Consider the following 14,920-nt stretch of genomic DNA (forward strand, 5'->3'; position numbering starts at 1 on the left):
CCGATTGGATCCCGTTGGGCCTCTGGTGGACTGCCACGTGTCATCATGCTACTGGGCCACGTGGCATAGGTATTTTTACCCTAAACACTAAGGTTTACTAAATTATTTAAAAATTTATCTAGCGATCTAATTATAACACTTAAAAAAAAAAGGAAGTAAATATGTTTGTTTATTAAACTTAATAACTTATTCTTGGTTATAAATAAATAAAATTCTAAAGAAAATAAAAGGAAACATGTATCCAAAAAAAGAATAAATAAAAAAGAAAATAAAAGGAACAAAAGCATACGAAGTACTTAGATCATAGCCTTATTACAAGCCTTACACATATAGTAACAAAAAGGGAAAGAAGCCCCAACAATGAAAAGTAGCTTCGTATCCTCCGCCATTATTTCCCCAAAAAGAAATAAAAAAAACCCACCAAATCTTTCATAGACATATCCAATTTCAACGATTAAAAAATAATGGAAAAAATATTCTTTTCATGATTATCTTCATGATAATTTCGGAGAATTTTGTTCTAAAATAAGGGAATTTTCGAAACTGAACCAGCCTCAAGATTTGAGAGGGAAAATTTTATTTCATCTTTATCAAATTTTCCTCCCAAAATTTTACCCTAAGCAATTTCAAAAATTAATCTTACTGAACTTTTGGACGAGCGAAGCAAATCGAAGTAAAATAGCGATTGGAATTAGCGGCCGAATTTGATCTGTCAGAGTACATATCACTGTCCAAGGTAATTAATTTTTTTAATTATCAATAGAAGTAATTTTGTATGGTTATTTTAAGTTATCTTGAATCTAAGGGTTTCATAATTTTTAGATTGAACTGCGAATGTAGGGTTATTATTAATAATTTTTAGATTGAACTACTTTGATTGTCAAATTGAAATTGAATGCTATAAAGAACTTTGATGTTTATTATCTACTATATTATACAATAAGGGAAGTTTTGATTAAAGTATAACACTATTTAAAAATATAAAAATATAAAAATGTATAATAGGGGTTGAATTTGGTGAAAATATTGTTGGGAGTAATGCAAGTCCAACGATTCGATAAGTCGATTGTATAAAGCTATTTTAATGTTAAGCTTCTTGATCCCATATGCCTTGTCGGGCGGACATGCCCTGGGGGGTAGGGCGGTGAGAAGAAGGCTTGTCATCGAAGTAGTATACTCCGTGTTAATCTTACACATGCCCTGTCGGGCGACTATGCCCTGGCAGATCGGGCGGTGCTTAGGAACACTTCGTATTAAATCTTGTCCTGCATGCCCTGTCGGACAGTCTTGCCATGGCAGACCGAGGGGAGCTTAAAACCGGTGTTTTTGGATTGTGCTTCTCGCGCTCGACCGGACGGGCCTTTGGCCCGACCTGGCAAGGCTTCGAGAACATGTTTTTGACTGGGTTATGATCCGTAGTTTTATTCCTTTTCATAACCTATAAATACCCTTAAGCTATTAATTATACTTGAGAGACGGAAAACACAGAGTATTGTGAAACCCTAAACACAAACCCTTTCTTATAGATATATGAGGAGTTCTTGAAGTAATTCCAACCTTCCAATCGTGGTACAGAGTTGGAAGGTAGCTGTGTTACCCTTGGGGAGCATTCGTCACTGAGAGCCTCGTACCGGTGGTGGTGAAATACGCTTCTAGGACAGCCATAAAACGCGGCACAGCTTATATGAGATCTACAATGGATTATCGTATTTTTTCCCTAATTTCTCTATTATTTTCATGGTTACAACATCATATTTCCAACAAATACATGTAGATTAATGATTTGTGTGAGAAAAAGAAGACAGAAGAATAAACAACATATAACAGTATATTGTGTGAGAAAAAAGTGAGCTTAATCGACGAAATCGATGGTGAGTTTGCATATCAAATAGTTGTAAACATAGGAGGATATGTATTGTTCAAAGGGGTTATATGTGATAAGGACTTAATCAACCGCACCAAGTTAATACCCCTAGCCCAACATATAATGATTTAGCAATTTGTGAAGGCTAATGATGATTTAAATAGCCTAGAGTAAGGTCAGAAGAATACATGATTTGGGTTGTTATTATATATGTATTGTTCAAGCTTTATTTAGTTTTTGTATACCCTCCATTTAGAATATGATCTATTTAAATTTTTGGTTGTTATAAATAAAAAGTACGTAATATTGTATCATTCTTACTCTGTAACAAGTCAACAACTTTAGATAAAGTAACATATGACCATCCAAATAGTATCTTTTGTTGGAAGGTCATATTAATCAAATACATGTGCATACAATTTTATTTTGTTTCAATTTTCTTTAGGTGTCAATCAAGCACTCTGAAATGAACACATTCAAACACATTCAAAAAGTGATGAAGTTCCTATTACTGAAGTGGCAAAAGAAACTCTGGTAAGAAATAATAGTCTATATAATGTATATATAATTAGTGTGTAAAAGTGATTATATCTAGTGTTAAAAAAGTTGATGAAGTAATGTAAGTAATAATCACTTTTAATATCTGTTATAAATTTTGTTATTTATGTTTATTGCAAAAGATAAGAGTAATACTAATAATAAAATGTGGAGGTGATTTCAGTAGTAGTGTTGTTATTGAAATAATGTTGGAGTTGTATTATGCTTATTATGTGACAAGGCAGGTTGAAAAGGATTTTAATAAAATTTGGTTTTAGTCATATTACAAAGGAGATGCTGCCAAAATTTTGGTAGAAACTAAGATAAATGTTATAAGCTATCTAATAGTATAAATAAAAACTTGTGACCTGTTTTTTTTTTTAAATTTCTTTTTTATTTTGCTAGCATTAATTTAATATGTAATTTCCCTCTTTTTATAATTCTTACATAATTATTTTTTATGTGAAGTCAAAAATTAAGGAGCTTCTAGTGCAACATAAAGATGGAGAAATACATATGACAGATGAAGAAATCTATGCTAAAGTTAAGCCCATTGGTAAGCGTGGTCGTCATCGTAGCAATGGAGTAAGTCCTTATATTACATCATTATATGAGACATTTAGTGAAGGAGAAAAGTTACGCAAAGAAGCTGATGAGGCAAAGAATGAGGCAATAGAGGCTAAAAAAGAGGCAAAAGAAGCCAATGTGAAAAATAAGGCCCTGACTAAAAAGATGGGAGGACTTCAGAAGGAAATGGAGGTTATGAAAGGTTTCATAGGAAACATTTTGAACCATCTAGGTTATGATTTGTGTGAAATAAATATGGATGAGGTATATTTCATTATTTAATATCGTTACATTATATTTGAATTAATTTTTTTATTTTTTTTTTATATTTGTCATTGCATATAAGTTATGAAATTATAGGTTAATGAAGGTGAGGATGAAGATGAGGGTGTTGATGAGGATGAGGATGAAGAAATGCAAGCAGATCAAGAGGAGTAGTACTACTTATTTTTAAATCATTGTAAGTTTTAGTAAAATTAATTTTAATATTTATTTATGATCATTGAAATTTTATTTATTTATGCATTATGAGTAATGCTTATTTCAGTTATTTTTCATCATTGCAACAAATATTTTATTCCATACTTTTACAATGACAGGATATTATACCATGAAGATGGCTAGAGAAGTAGAGATCGAATTAAAAGCAATTGTATGATGTCTTTTTTTCAAGCTTATAGTTCTAAATGAAACCTCTTTGTTATTTCACATTATCAATATTTTATAACTAGTCACGTAATTGTTTTGAAGCTAAGTTACATAGGAATAACTTAAATACATTTTTGGGATCAATTATGTAATGACGTACTATTAAATTATAGGAAATTTGCTTTTAATAATCCCACCTTTGATCGGTTCGCTGTGAATAATCCCACCTTTATACGACATTCTCTTCTACTGGTCCCTTGTGACCGGTAACCTGAACGTTGGGTTTTTTTTTTTTTATAAAATTTTTTACTAAATGACATGTGTCACTACACGAGCGGATAAAAAAAATATAAAAACTAAAAAAATCATAAAAAAAATATTTAGGGCCACAACACTTCACCTCCTTATTCGCCACCTCCCTCCTCACGCACAACCCACACAACCACAACAACCACCGCACTTTCTGAGTAGCTACCCACAACACTTCACCTCCTTGTTCGCCACTCTCCCCCTCACAGCCCGTACTCCCTCAACATCAACAGCGCAAAGCGAATAGTTACAACTCAACCACCCCAATCACACATCTCAACCACCGTCGCGCCACCCATGCAACACTTACGCACATCAATGCCAACCTAAATTCGATCACCCAGCAAATTGTGATTATTGAAGCATTGCAACCCCAATGTTTGCTTCACCATCGCACCATTTAATTCACCCATACTCCCTGCAATTAACAAGAGCAATTAACAAGAGCAGACGGTTTTCGTTGGGTGAGGGTGGGGAAGGGGGTTCCAGTAGTGGGAGGTGGGGAGGGGATGGATGTCGGAGGGTTTGGGCTAGGGTGGTGTGGGGGTTTGCGGTTCGCTGGTGGGTTACTTTTGTTAATTTTTTTTATTTTTAGTTTTTTTTTAAAAAAAATTTTATTTTATAAATCTATCAACTAATCATAAAGTGATACGTATCATTTTAACTTGTTAAAACTGGTTACCAACAGGTAAAGGACCAATAAAAGAGAATGCACTATAAATGTGGGATTATTAGATAATAATCAAAAGTGGGATTATTAAAAACAATTTTTCCTAAATTATAAATAAAATCATTTCAATTTGATTCAATGAAATCAACATTGTTAGTCATGATTTTCTTTGGCTTTACTTATGTTATATTAACATGGTCAATCACTATAAATGATTTGCCTATAAATCTACAACGAAAAGTATATCATAAAATTGGATATTGTATGAATAAATTTCTATATATCTAGATTCAATAATTTAGAGGCATCATATATTATGTATTAAGCCTCCAAAAATCATCCACATCAAATTATTTATTTGCATCTAAATATCATTAGCATTAATATACGAAATGCATCTAATTATATTTTGAGATAAAATGATATGATTACCCCTAAATGTATATGGTATTTGGAAGCAAATTTATATGATGTCTCTAATTATATTTTGAGGCAAAATTATATGGTTGCCCTTGGTTATATATGGTATTTTGAAGCAAACTTTTATAATGCCTCATTATATTTAGAGGCAAGATTATATGGTTGCCTCTAAATATAAGGGCTTTAAAAAGCTATACATTGTATTGCCTCTAAACGAGGCTTTACAGGCATGCCATCAATTAGCGACAGACTTATTAGAGGCACTTAAGTTGTTGCTTCTAAAAGTAATAGAGGCTATATCACTATCATTGAGGCATTTTTTTTATTGCTTCTATAAATGATTTTTCTTTTTTTTTTAGTGAAAGAAACCTGGTGCCGCTGGCTCTTGGAGTGTTTGAAAAAGGACCTTGGTGATGTTGCTGAAGGTGGTGGTTGGACATTCATGTCTGACAGACAAAAGTGGTAGTCTTTGCCCAAATTTGCTGATTTAAAGGAACTAATATGTTAGTTATTTGTGCACTAATGTAATGACCTTAGTATGTCCAACAGGGTTTGCTTGAAGCCTTTGAATTTCAAGTTCCATTTGTTGAAAAGAAGTATTGTGTGAGGCATATATGGGCCAATTTCAAGTTTCAATTTAGTGGATCAACCTTCAAAGAGCTTTTCTGGAATGTTTCTAGGGCTATAACATTAGTGAGTCACTAAACTTATGTGATCAAGTGAATCTGATGAACTGAGTTGAATGTTTGATTTATTCCAATTAGTTTAAAGTGAGTGTGTTTACTGTGAGGCTTAATTTTCATTACCGTCAAGCATGATATATCTCTACAAAAAAACAAGGCACATTTTGACGCTTTTTGTACATATATTGACCTTAAAAAGCATCATAATTTTCTATTTTGGCGCTTTAAAAAGCGTCAAAATCTTTGAAGCCAAAATATTTTGACGCTTTTTATGTCAATTTTCAAGTATAATATGTCACTTTTGTGTGTCATTGCTAAATTATTATGACACTTCTTTGTGTCATTGCTAAAAAATTATGACACTTTTTTGAGTCATTACTAACAAATTATGACGCTTTTTTGTGTCAAATTGGGGGCATGTACTTTCCTCCATTGTTAATGTCCTAAAAAATGTGACGTTTTTGTTAGTCATTGTTAAAAAAATTGTGACACTTTTTTGTGTCAAAGTGATGATATATTATTTCCACCAATTTTAATACCCACCAATAACTTTGATGCACGAAACCATCACTATTTCCACTCTATTTTTTTTGGACGAAAATTGATAAAATTAAGTTAATGAAGTATAAAACTTTGAACAAACAAAATAATAATATATAAAATGATAATTGATGAAAATGTATTTACAAAAAGTAAATTATATAAACACACACAGTACACACATATATACATATATGTATGAATCCGTTGACATAATAACATACATTATATATATCCAATTCAACTAAACAAGTCTAGTATTTGAATACAGAGATATATAGATATTTTCCTAAAAATAATATTCATAGTAATTACACACAACGCTATCAAAGCTACTAAATACCTTAACATATATAATAAGTTATCAAGTATGATGTGCTTAAAGCCAAATCACGCTCTTGATTTACTTTTTACCATTGTTGCCTACATCATCAACCCGCGAAGAAAATTTGATATGTGAACAATTATTGTAGTAACAATTATTATAGTAATAGTATTGCAAATTTGGAGAACACTAGTAGAAAAAAGTAAATGGGAAGCGGTTCAAACCCCCGAATGGGAAGCGGTTTAAACCCCCTAATGGAAAGCGGTTTTGAACCTCTCGGGTTCGGGAGGCTTCCCATTGCCCATTTAAATGGCAAGCGGTTCAAACCGTTTCCCATTTGGAGAGAATGGGAAGCGGTTTTGGCGCCAAACCGCTTCCCATTTGCATTTCACAAATGATATGTGAAGTGTAATGGGGAGAGATTTTGGCGCCAAACCGCTTCCCATTTCAATTTTTTTTTTTCTCGACAATATTATTAATAATTATAATATAATAATAATAATAATTTCAGTGACCTGTCATAATATTAATAGTGACCTCTCATAATAATATTAATGTTTTAATTAATAATAATAATATTAATATGATTAATTAATAATAATAATATTAATATTAACAATCAATAATATAATTAATAAAAATATTAATAATTACAAATAGTAATACAATAATAACATGAAATAATTATAATAAAGTAACACCATTAATATATTTATTAACAACACTACTCTCAAATAACAATAACAATAAAATTTAATTACTTCAAAATATATAAAGATAATATTCACAAATATTACCTACTAATTATAATTAATGTTAATGTATAAAAAACTTAACTAATATAATGTTCATAACTAAACTCAAGCCGACTAATTTGGTGTGTGTGCACCCCACTCCGACAATTCTAGAAACCATCAAACGTCACGAAAAAAGTCCACATGTTGCGGATTTCATTAATTTCGTTGCTTGTTAATGGGCCTTCCCTTTGAATCTTGCAAACCTTAAAAGAAAAAAAAAAATCAAACATTATCATGTGTATTACAAATATTCAAAAAATGTCCAATATTTCAAAGGCTATATATAGGCTTGTTTCTTTAACAAACTTGTATGTCATTGACAAATTTAGGAAGCTAAAGTAAGACCTTTATTTCACATAAATGACCAAATATGACAAGTTTAAGTACAAGCAAATACAATATATAGGGTTTTCAGGCAAAATTGGCTTCAACCTTTCCCGTTTTTTTATCTAGCGTACAAATGAAGGAACAAACACTTGGTTTACATCATGTACGTGTATGTTTGTAAATTTATTGCTAAATATGACATAGAAGTGATAAGTAGATAAGTTTTAGAACAAGAGAGAGCCACAAAGGCCAAAAATGTCTTGTTCTTTTCCCAAATTTGTATCAAATAGTGAAATAGATGAACGAACACCTTTATCATGTCAAATAACATAAGTTTTGTGTTATGGAGGGCTTGTATGACTTAAAACTCCTTAATTGACAACATTTAGGACAATCTAGAACAAAAAAGCACGAAAACAAACCTAAAATGACTTCTCTCTTTCCCATTTATGTGTTCCTTAGTGAACTAAATGAAGTAACACCTTACGTGACATCAGCTATGATTACTTTTGTGACTAGAATACTTTACTTCACATAAATGAGCAAATATGACAAGTTTAAGTACAAGTTAGAACAATAAATAGGGTTTTTAGGCGAAATTGGCTTCATCCTTTCCTTTTTTAATTTTTTTTGTACAAATGAAGGAACAAACACTTGTTTTACATCATATACGAGTATGTTTGTTAACTTATAGCTAAATATGACATAGATGTGATAAGTAGATAAGTTTTAGAACAAGAGAGAGCCATAAAGGCCAAAAATGTCTTGTTCTTTTCCCATTTGTGTATCAAATAGTGAAATGGATGAACAAACACCTTTATCATGTCAAAAAACATAACTATTGTGTTATGGAGGCCCTGTATGACTTAAAAGTCCTTAATTGACAACATTTAGGATAATGTATAACAAAAAAGCACCAAAACAAGTGTAAAATGGCTTCTCTCTTTCTCATTTCTGTGTTCAATAGTGAACTAAATGAAGTAACACCTTACATGACATCAACTATGATTACTTTTGTGATTAGAAGACTTTATTTCACACAAATGAGCAAATATGACAAGTTTAAGTACAAGTTAGAACAATAAATAAGGTTTTTGGGCGAAATTAGCTTCATCCTTTCCCCTTTTTTATTTTTCGTACAAATGAAAGAACAAACACTTGGTTTACATCATATACGAGTATGTTTGTGAATTTATAGCTACATATGACATAGATGTGATAAGTAGATGAGTCAGAACAACATTTAGAAACAAGGGGCTCAAGGTGCGTAGTAGGATAACTGTGCGTCAACTGGTACTTTATCCTTTGCACTTGCAAACTATCCTGATGAAGCCACAAGAGTGAAACCACTATTTTGAGTCGATGAGGATTTCTAATCCTGACGCTCAGTCCAGAATGTATATTCATTTATGTCATATCCCTTATATGAATGAACATCTTCCTTTGGACCATAAGCTAGCCACTTTATTGTATCAGAGAAACTCTCATCCAATTGACGCATCACTCTATCATGGAACCACGTCACAAACATCTTATTATGCAACTGCATTAGTGCCCTTTCCTCTTTTGATGGAAATTTGACACACAAACTATCCATGTGGTCTTCTAAATATGGGTGAACCTTCGCAACATGGTGAAACACAAATAGGTGAGCTTGCAAGAACTGATCTTGAATAGGTGAGATTGGTTTCGACCCGATTGTGCCATGACCATCAAGTCTCTCTTCATGTCGGGAAGTGGGAAGCCCAATAGGTTCAACAACGGCAATATACTCTGCCATGAAATTGCCAATCTCCTTAGCCACAGTCCCTTGAATCATACTACCTTCCGGATAGGTTGGATTTATGACTTTTTCTTGTAATGTACCCATGTTTCTTTCAAAAGGATAACACCACTTCATAAAGACTGGACCGCACAACTTAATCTCACGAACCAAATGAAGAATCAAATGCACTATCATATAAAAAAATGACGGCGGGAAATACATCTCAAATTTGCATAAAGTTACAACAACATTCTCTTGGAGAGAATCAAGTGTAAAAGGATCAAGCACTTTGCTGCATATAGTATTGAAAAACGAACAAAGGCTTGTAATAGCTTCTCTCACATGCTTCGGTAAAATACCACGAATTGCAATCGTTAGGAATACTTATATCATCATGTGACAATCATGGGATTTTATACTTGTCAACTTCAATTCTACATTTTAGGAAACAAATCTTTTCATGTTTGACGAGAATCCAGATGAAACCTTAATGTCATACAAACAAGCAAAAAACTTTCGTTTTTCTTCCTTTAACAATGTATAGTAAGTTGGAGGTAAATAAACCTTCATTCTTGCCTTTTCCATCATCTTTTTTCTTTGATACACCCTTAGCCTTTCCCTTACGCTTCCCCTTATGTTGTTTTCCACCATCTTCGTTTCCCTTTTCCTTTACCTTTGCCTTCCCTACCTTTGGCTGAACCCATAATTCCGAACGAACCCCCTAGACTTCCAAATCTAATCGCGCACCATTTCCATCCTTTGTTTTGCCTTGAATGATCATAAGTGTCCCAACAATTGCATCACAAACATTCTTCTCTATATGCATCACATCAAGACAACGTCTAACATCATGTTTGTTTAGGGTAAAAATACCCTATGCCACGTGGCCTAGTAGCATGATGACACGTGGCAGCCCACCAGAGGCCTAACGGGATCCAATCGGATGCTAACACGTGGCATTGTACCTCCAATGGGGGAGCAGATCCTCATCTGCTATAAATAGAGGAAATTCCTCATTTATTACGCATTCATAAATACAAACACAAACACAAAACCCGAGAAATATTAATTGCGCAATCTCACTGAATTAGTGAGAAAAACCCATTTACTTTCCGCCCGTTTACCCATCCGGATTCATACTAACTTGATCGTCGGAGGCGGAACTCCACCCAACCAGAGTTTCGTGGTTTTTCAGGTACAGACGTCAGGTGCGAATACTCAAGATTGTAACTCTCCCGAGGGGCTCCAAAAACCCCCGAAGCATCTGGCGCCGTCTTTGGGGAGAGTACTTCTGAGATGACATCTGATATTGTATTGCCTGTAGAAGGCAAACGACCTATGGCTCAGCCTGAGGTCCATACGGACCATAATAGTAGTGAAGACTATGAGGTCGACACTTACGTGGCCCCAGACGGGTCACTTCGGACAAGGCGCATCCGTTCCAAAGAAACAAGGGAACGAGGCCAAGATAAAGCTGGCCCCAGAAACCCAGGCGACAAGCCTTTTGGGCAACCCCAGGCGGAGGGTGCTGCCCCCATCACCAGAGACGAGCTCATGAAATTCATGACGAGTTTCAAGGGGGAGGAAATAAATGACATAATAAGAAGTCCACTACTCAAACAAGGGTCAGTCGGCAAAAGAAGCCTTCTCCCTCCGAGAAGAAGCAGATCAAAGATCGGGTGCCTACTCCTCACCCCAAGCCCAAGGGGACGGATCGACCACTGATCGACCTCTCAAAACTTCGTTTCCCTGAATCAGGGCAAAGGAAGGTCATCCGGCAAGTTCAGCCGGATGGGTCAAAGAAGACTTTCTCTGACGCCCGGATGTTCATCCAGGAGAAGAGAAGTCAACAAATGTCTGGGTCGGCCTCAACGTCGACTTACCCAGACAGTTTCCGCAATACTTCAATGAAGCATTCGGAGACGCACCAAGGGAGTCAGTCACGCGGCATGTCCGCACGTACTGGCCCTCACGTCATCCAGCAGGCTCCGTATGTGCCCCAGCAGCCATACGTGTTGTATGGGTCACCATACATGCAGTCGGCCCCTTTTGGGGGTCAGGCGGCATATCAAGTCCAGCCTATGGACTGGCAGCTCCGGCTGCTGAACCCAGGGGAACAGCGTTCGACTTTCTTCCGGGAGATAACCGAGGCGGCACAGCCGGCCAAGGTTAAAAATGTGTTGGTAGGTACCTACGACGGTACCACCAACCCGGAAGACCACCTAATGGCATACACCAACCTCATGTACCTACAGGGGTTGGATGATGCCGCCTGGTGCCGATGCTTCCCGGCTACATTGAAGGGTACAACCCAACGATGGTTTGACAACCTGCTAGCCAGGTGTATCAACAGTTTCAAGACGCTTGCATACCTGTTCGCGTCCAACTTCTCCATGAACATCCCTGCCAAAAAGACAAGTCTCGACCTAGGGGCTATTCAGCAGGGTAACAAGGAAGGACTACGGTCCTATGTCAGGCGGTTCAATGTGATGAGAATTCAGATTCAAGGGCTGTCTAACGAAGTTGCCTACACAGACTTCTTCAAGGGTCTGAAGGATGGGTCAACCTTCAAGTTTGACCTGGTCCGCAAGAGGGTTGCTACCCTCCAAGAGGCGTTGATGGAGGCCGAAGCCTATATACAAGCAACAGAACTCTGTGCCGTCAAGCATTCGTCGGAACCCAAGAGGTCCGACAAGAGAGACAACCGACCTACTCAGCCGTCCAAGAAGAAACAGAAGAAGTTGGAACTGTACGTCCCCAAGTACGAGTTTAACAAGGACTGCTCCTCCATCCTCATGGAGATTAAAGACCGGTTGACCCTTGAAAAACCGGCTGCAATGAAGAGTTCCGTCAAGAACCGGGGCAAGAGCAAGTACTGTTAGTTCCATGAAGATGTTGGCAATGACACCAATGGTTGTTATAGCCTCAGGCAGCTATTGGACCGTCTAGCTGATGAGGGGTCTCTGAAGTCCTACCAGGTAAAGTCCAAGGGTAACCCCAAAACTTACAATGGACAACCGTCCAAGAAGCCGGCTGTGAGCTCTGAAACTGATGAAGAGCACATCTTCACCATAGCAGGCGGCTTCGCAGGCGGGGGTCCTACCATCCGGGGTACCAAGGATAACATCCGAAAACTGTCTAACACAGAGGATGAGGGTCAGGCGTCGAAAGACACCTTCCCTGAGGTCTTCATCTCTTAGAAGGATCGGGGTATGTTCAGGCGACCCCACGATGACCCTATTGTCATCGAATGCAAGGTTGCCAACCAACGAGTTGGCCGGATCTTAATTGATACCGGGAGCTCGTCTGACCTAATCAACTACCAGTGCTTGGCAAAGCTCAAGTACAAGCCTAGCAGCATGCACAAGGCTCCTCACCTCCTAGTCGACTTTGGGGGAGGAGTAGTGCATTCAGTGGGGAGGATTGACCTACCCATCCGACTAGGAGAGAAGGGGGAAGGATGGCACATGGTCGTCAAATTCTTAATGGTCGAGGAATTGACCACCTAAAATCTCATTCTGGGCCGTCCTACCCTCAACGATTCCAAGTCAGTCATCATCCTATCCCTCATGACGATTAAGTTTGAAAGGGATGACGGGTCAGTCGGTGACCTGCGCGGGGATTAGAAGACGGCTAGGGAGTGCTACCTCTCAGACGTCAAGCCGACTGCTATAGCAACCGGCAATACTAAGGAGCTCGTCGACCTTGACGACGAGGAAGTCGCGCCTGCTCCCAAAGCAGCCGGCAAAAAGAGAAAGGTGGACCAAATGGCCCCCGTCAAAAAGGGAAAACAATAGCAATCACTAACCGGGGAAAGGTTGGACGACTTCCGACCCCATCCGGCAGGTGAGAGAATTGATGTCGTCCTAGACGACAGCCGCCCCAACAGAACTGTCAAAGTTGGGACGGTTGCTTTTGAATAGTTGGGAGCAGACTTGCTCCAACTTCTGAAAGAGTTTAAAGACATTTTTACCTTTGAAGTGGAAGAGATGCCAGGCGTCAGCCCGGATCTAGTTGTCCACAAACTCGTTGTGGATCCCAAAAAGAAGCCGGTTAGGCAAAAGAGGGATCACGGCGAGGAAAGATCTCAGGCGGCAGCCACAGAGGTCAAGAAGCTATTGGATGCTGGGTTCATTCGGCAATGCTACTACCCGAATTGGGTAGCCAACGTTGTCCTTGTGAAGAAGCCGAATGGTACCTGGTGGATGTGTGTAGACTACACAGATCTGAACAGGGCATGTCCGAAAGATAGCTATCCACTTCCAAAGATCGACAGCCTAATCGACTCTACAGCTGGTCATGCTTTGATGAGTTTTATGGACGCCTACTCAGGCTTCCATCAGATCCCCTATGGAAAAAAGATCAAGAAAAGACGACCTTCGTCACTGATTAGGGGTTGTATTGCTACACGGTGATGCTGTTTGGGTTGAAGAATGCGCCTGCTATTTTCCAACGAATGATTAACACGGTTTTCGTCAATCAAATCGGAAGGAACGTAGAGGCGTATATTGATGACATGATAGTCAAATCCAAGCTACAGGTGGATCACCTAGCCGACCTCCAAGAAACCTTCACCACTCTATGGCGGCATAAGGTCATGCTTAATCCCAAAAAGTGTGTCTTTGGTGTTGGGTCTGGGAAGTTTCTCGGATTTCTAATTGATCAAAGAGGCATAGAGGCCAATCCGGAAAAGGTACAGACGGTAATTGACATGCAGTCACCCAGCACTGTCAGGGAAGCCCAAAAACTTACTGGTTGCCTGGCGGCATTAGGAAGATTCCTCAGCCGGTCAGGCGACAAGTGCCTTTATTTCTTCCAAACAATTATGAAGAGGTCTAGATTTGAATGGGGAGAAGAGGCTGAGGCGGCATTTCAGAGGTTAAAGCAACACTTACACTCTATGCCAAGGCTCAGATCAGTCCCTTAGTGCTGTTCTCCTTGCTGAGAGAGATGGCAAACAGCTCCCGGTGTATTTCATCAGCCAAATACTCAGAAATGCTGAGCTCCGGTACCCCATGATTGAAAATTTTGGGCTGGCCCTTTCCAAAGCAGTCAAGCGGTTGAAGCCCTACTTCTTGGCCCATCCGGTGATTGTCTATACTGATCGGCCACTCAAGCGTCCAATGACTACTATAGAGTCATCCGGCAGAATGATTAAGTGCGCTGTTGAAATGCAAAGCCTGGAGATAACTTTTGAACCTAGGCGGGCAGTGAAAGGTCAGGCATTTGCCGAATTCATTGTTGAAATGACTAGGCCAGCACAGCCGGAGCACAACAATGAACGGTAATGGTACAGGCGTAATTTGCAAATCCCCGGAAGGGGATACATACGAGTATGCACTGCGGTTCAAGTTTCAAGCTTCAAACAATGAAGCTGAGTATGAGGCCCTGCTAGCCGGTATACGCATGTGTAAGGCGGTAGGGGCAAGAAAAGTTGAAGCCTGCTCGGATTCTCAATTGATTGTTAG

At 37.9% G+C, this 14,920-nt stretch overlaps 1 protein-coding gene across 4 annotated transcripts; it reads left to right on the forward strand.

Annotated features, from left to right (window-relative positions):
- Window positions 1-226: 226 nt before the first annotated feature.
- On the forward strand, window positions 227-5,883 carry LOC110692624 (ran GTPase-activating protein 1-like). Of its 4 annotated transcripts, XR_002505494.1 has the most exons (6): window positions 227-736; window positions 2,310-2,398; window positions 2,870-3,232; window positions 3,329-3,428; window positions 3,568-3,620; window positions 5,375-5,882. XR_002505494.1 is itself a non-coding variant. In XM_021869654.1 (5 exons), exons 3-4 carry the CDS (start codon window positions 2,918-2,920, stop codon window positions 3,404-3,406), a joined length of 393 nt encoding a protein of 130 aa, XP_021725346.1. In that variant the 5' UTR covers window positions 231-736; window positions 2,310-2,398; window positions 2,870-2,917; the 3' UTR covers window positions 3,407-3,428; window positions 3,568-3,717. The 4 variants fall into 4 exon arrangements, 2 of the variants coding, with proteins under 2 accessions (XP_021725347.1, XP_021725346.1); XR_002505495.1 differs by lacking the exon at window positions 3,568-3,620 and having other exon boundaries at window positions 5,375-5,883; XM_021869654.1 differs by lacking the exon at window positions 5,375-5,882 and having other exon boundaries at window positions 231-736; window positions 3,568-3,717.
- Window positions 5,884-14,920: the final 9,037 nt, after the last annotated feature.

This window comes from Chenopodium quinoa, unplaced genomic scaffold (genome assembly GCF_001683475.1).
Source record: "Chenopodium quinoa cultivar QQ74 unplaced genomic scaffold, ASM168347v1, whole genome shotgun sequence".
Classification (NCBI taxonomy): domain Eukaryota; kingdom Viridiplantae; phylum Streptophyta; class Magnoliopsida; order Caryophyllales; family Amaranthaceae; genus Chenopodium; species Chenopodium quinoa.

Bases quoted from the DNA above. Each gene is read 5' to 3' on its own strand.
- LOC110692624 (XM_021869655.1), top strand. From the start codon at position 2,918: ATGACAGATGAAGAAATCTATGCTAAAGTTAAGCCCATTGGTAAGCGT. The intron at 3,233-3,328 runs GTATATTTCATT...ATGAAATTATAG, and splicing joins GTGAAATAAATATGGATGAG to GTTAATGAAGGTGAGGATGA.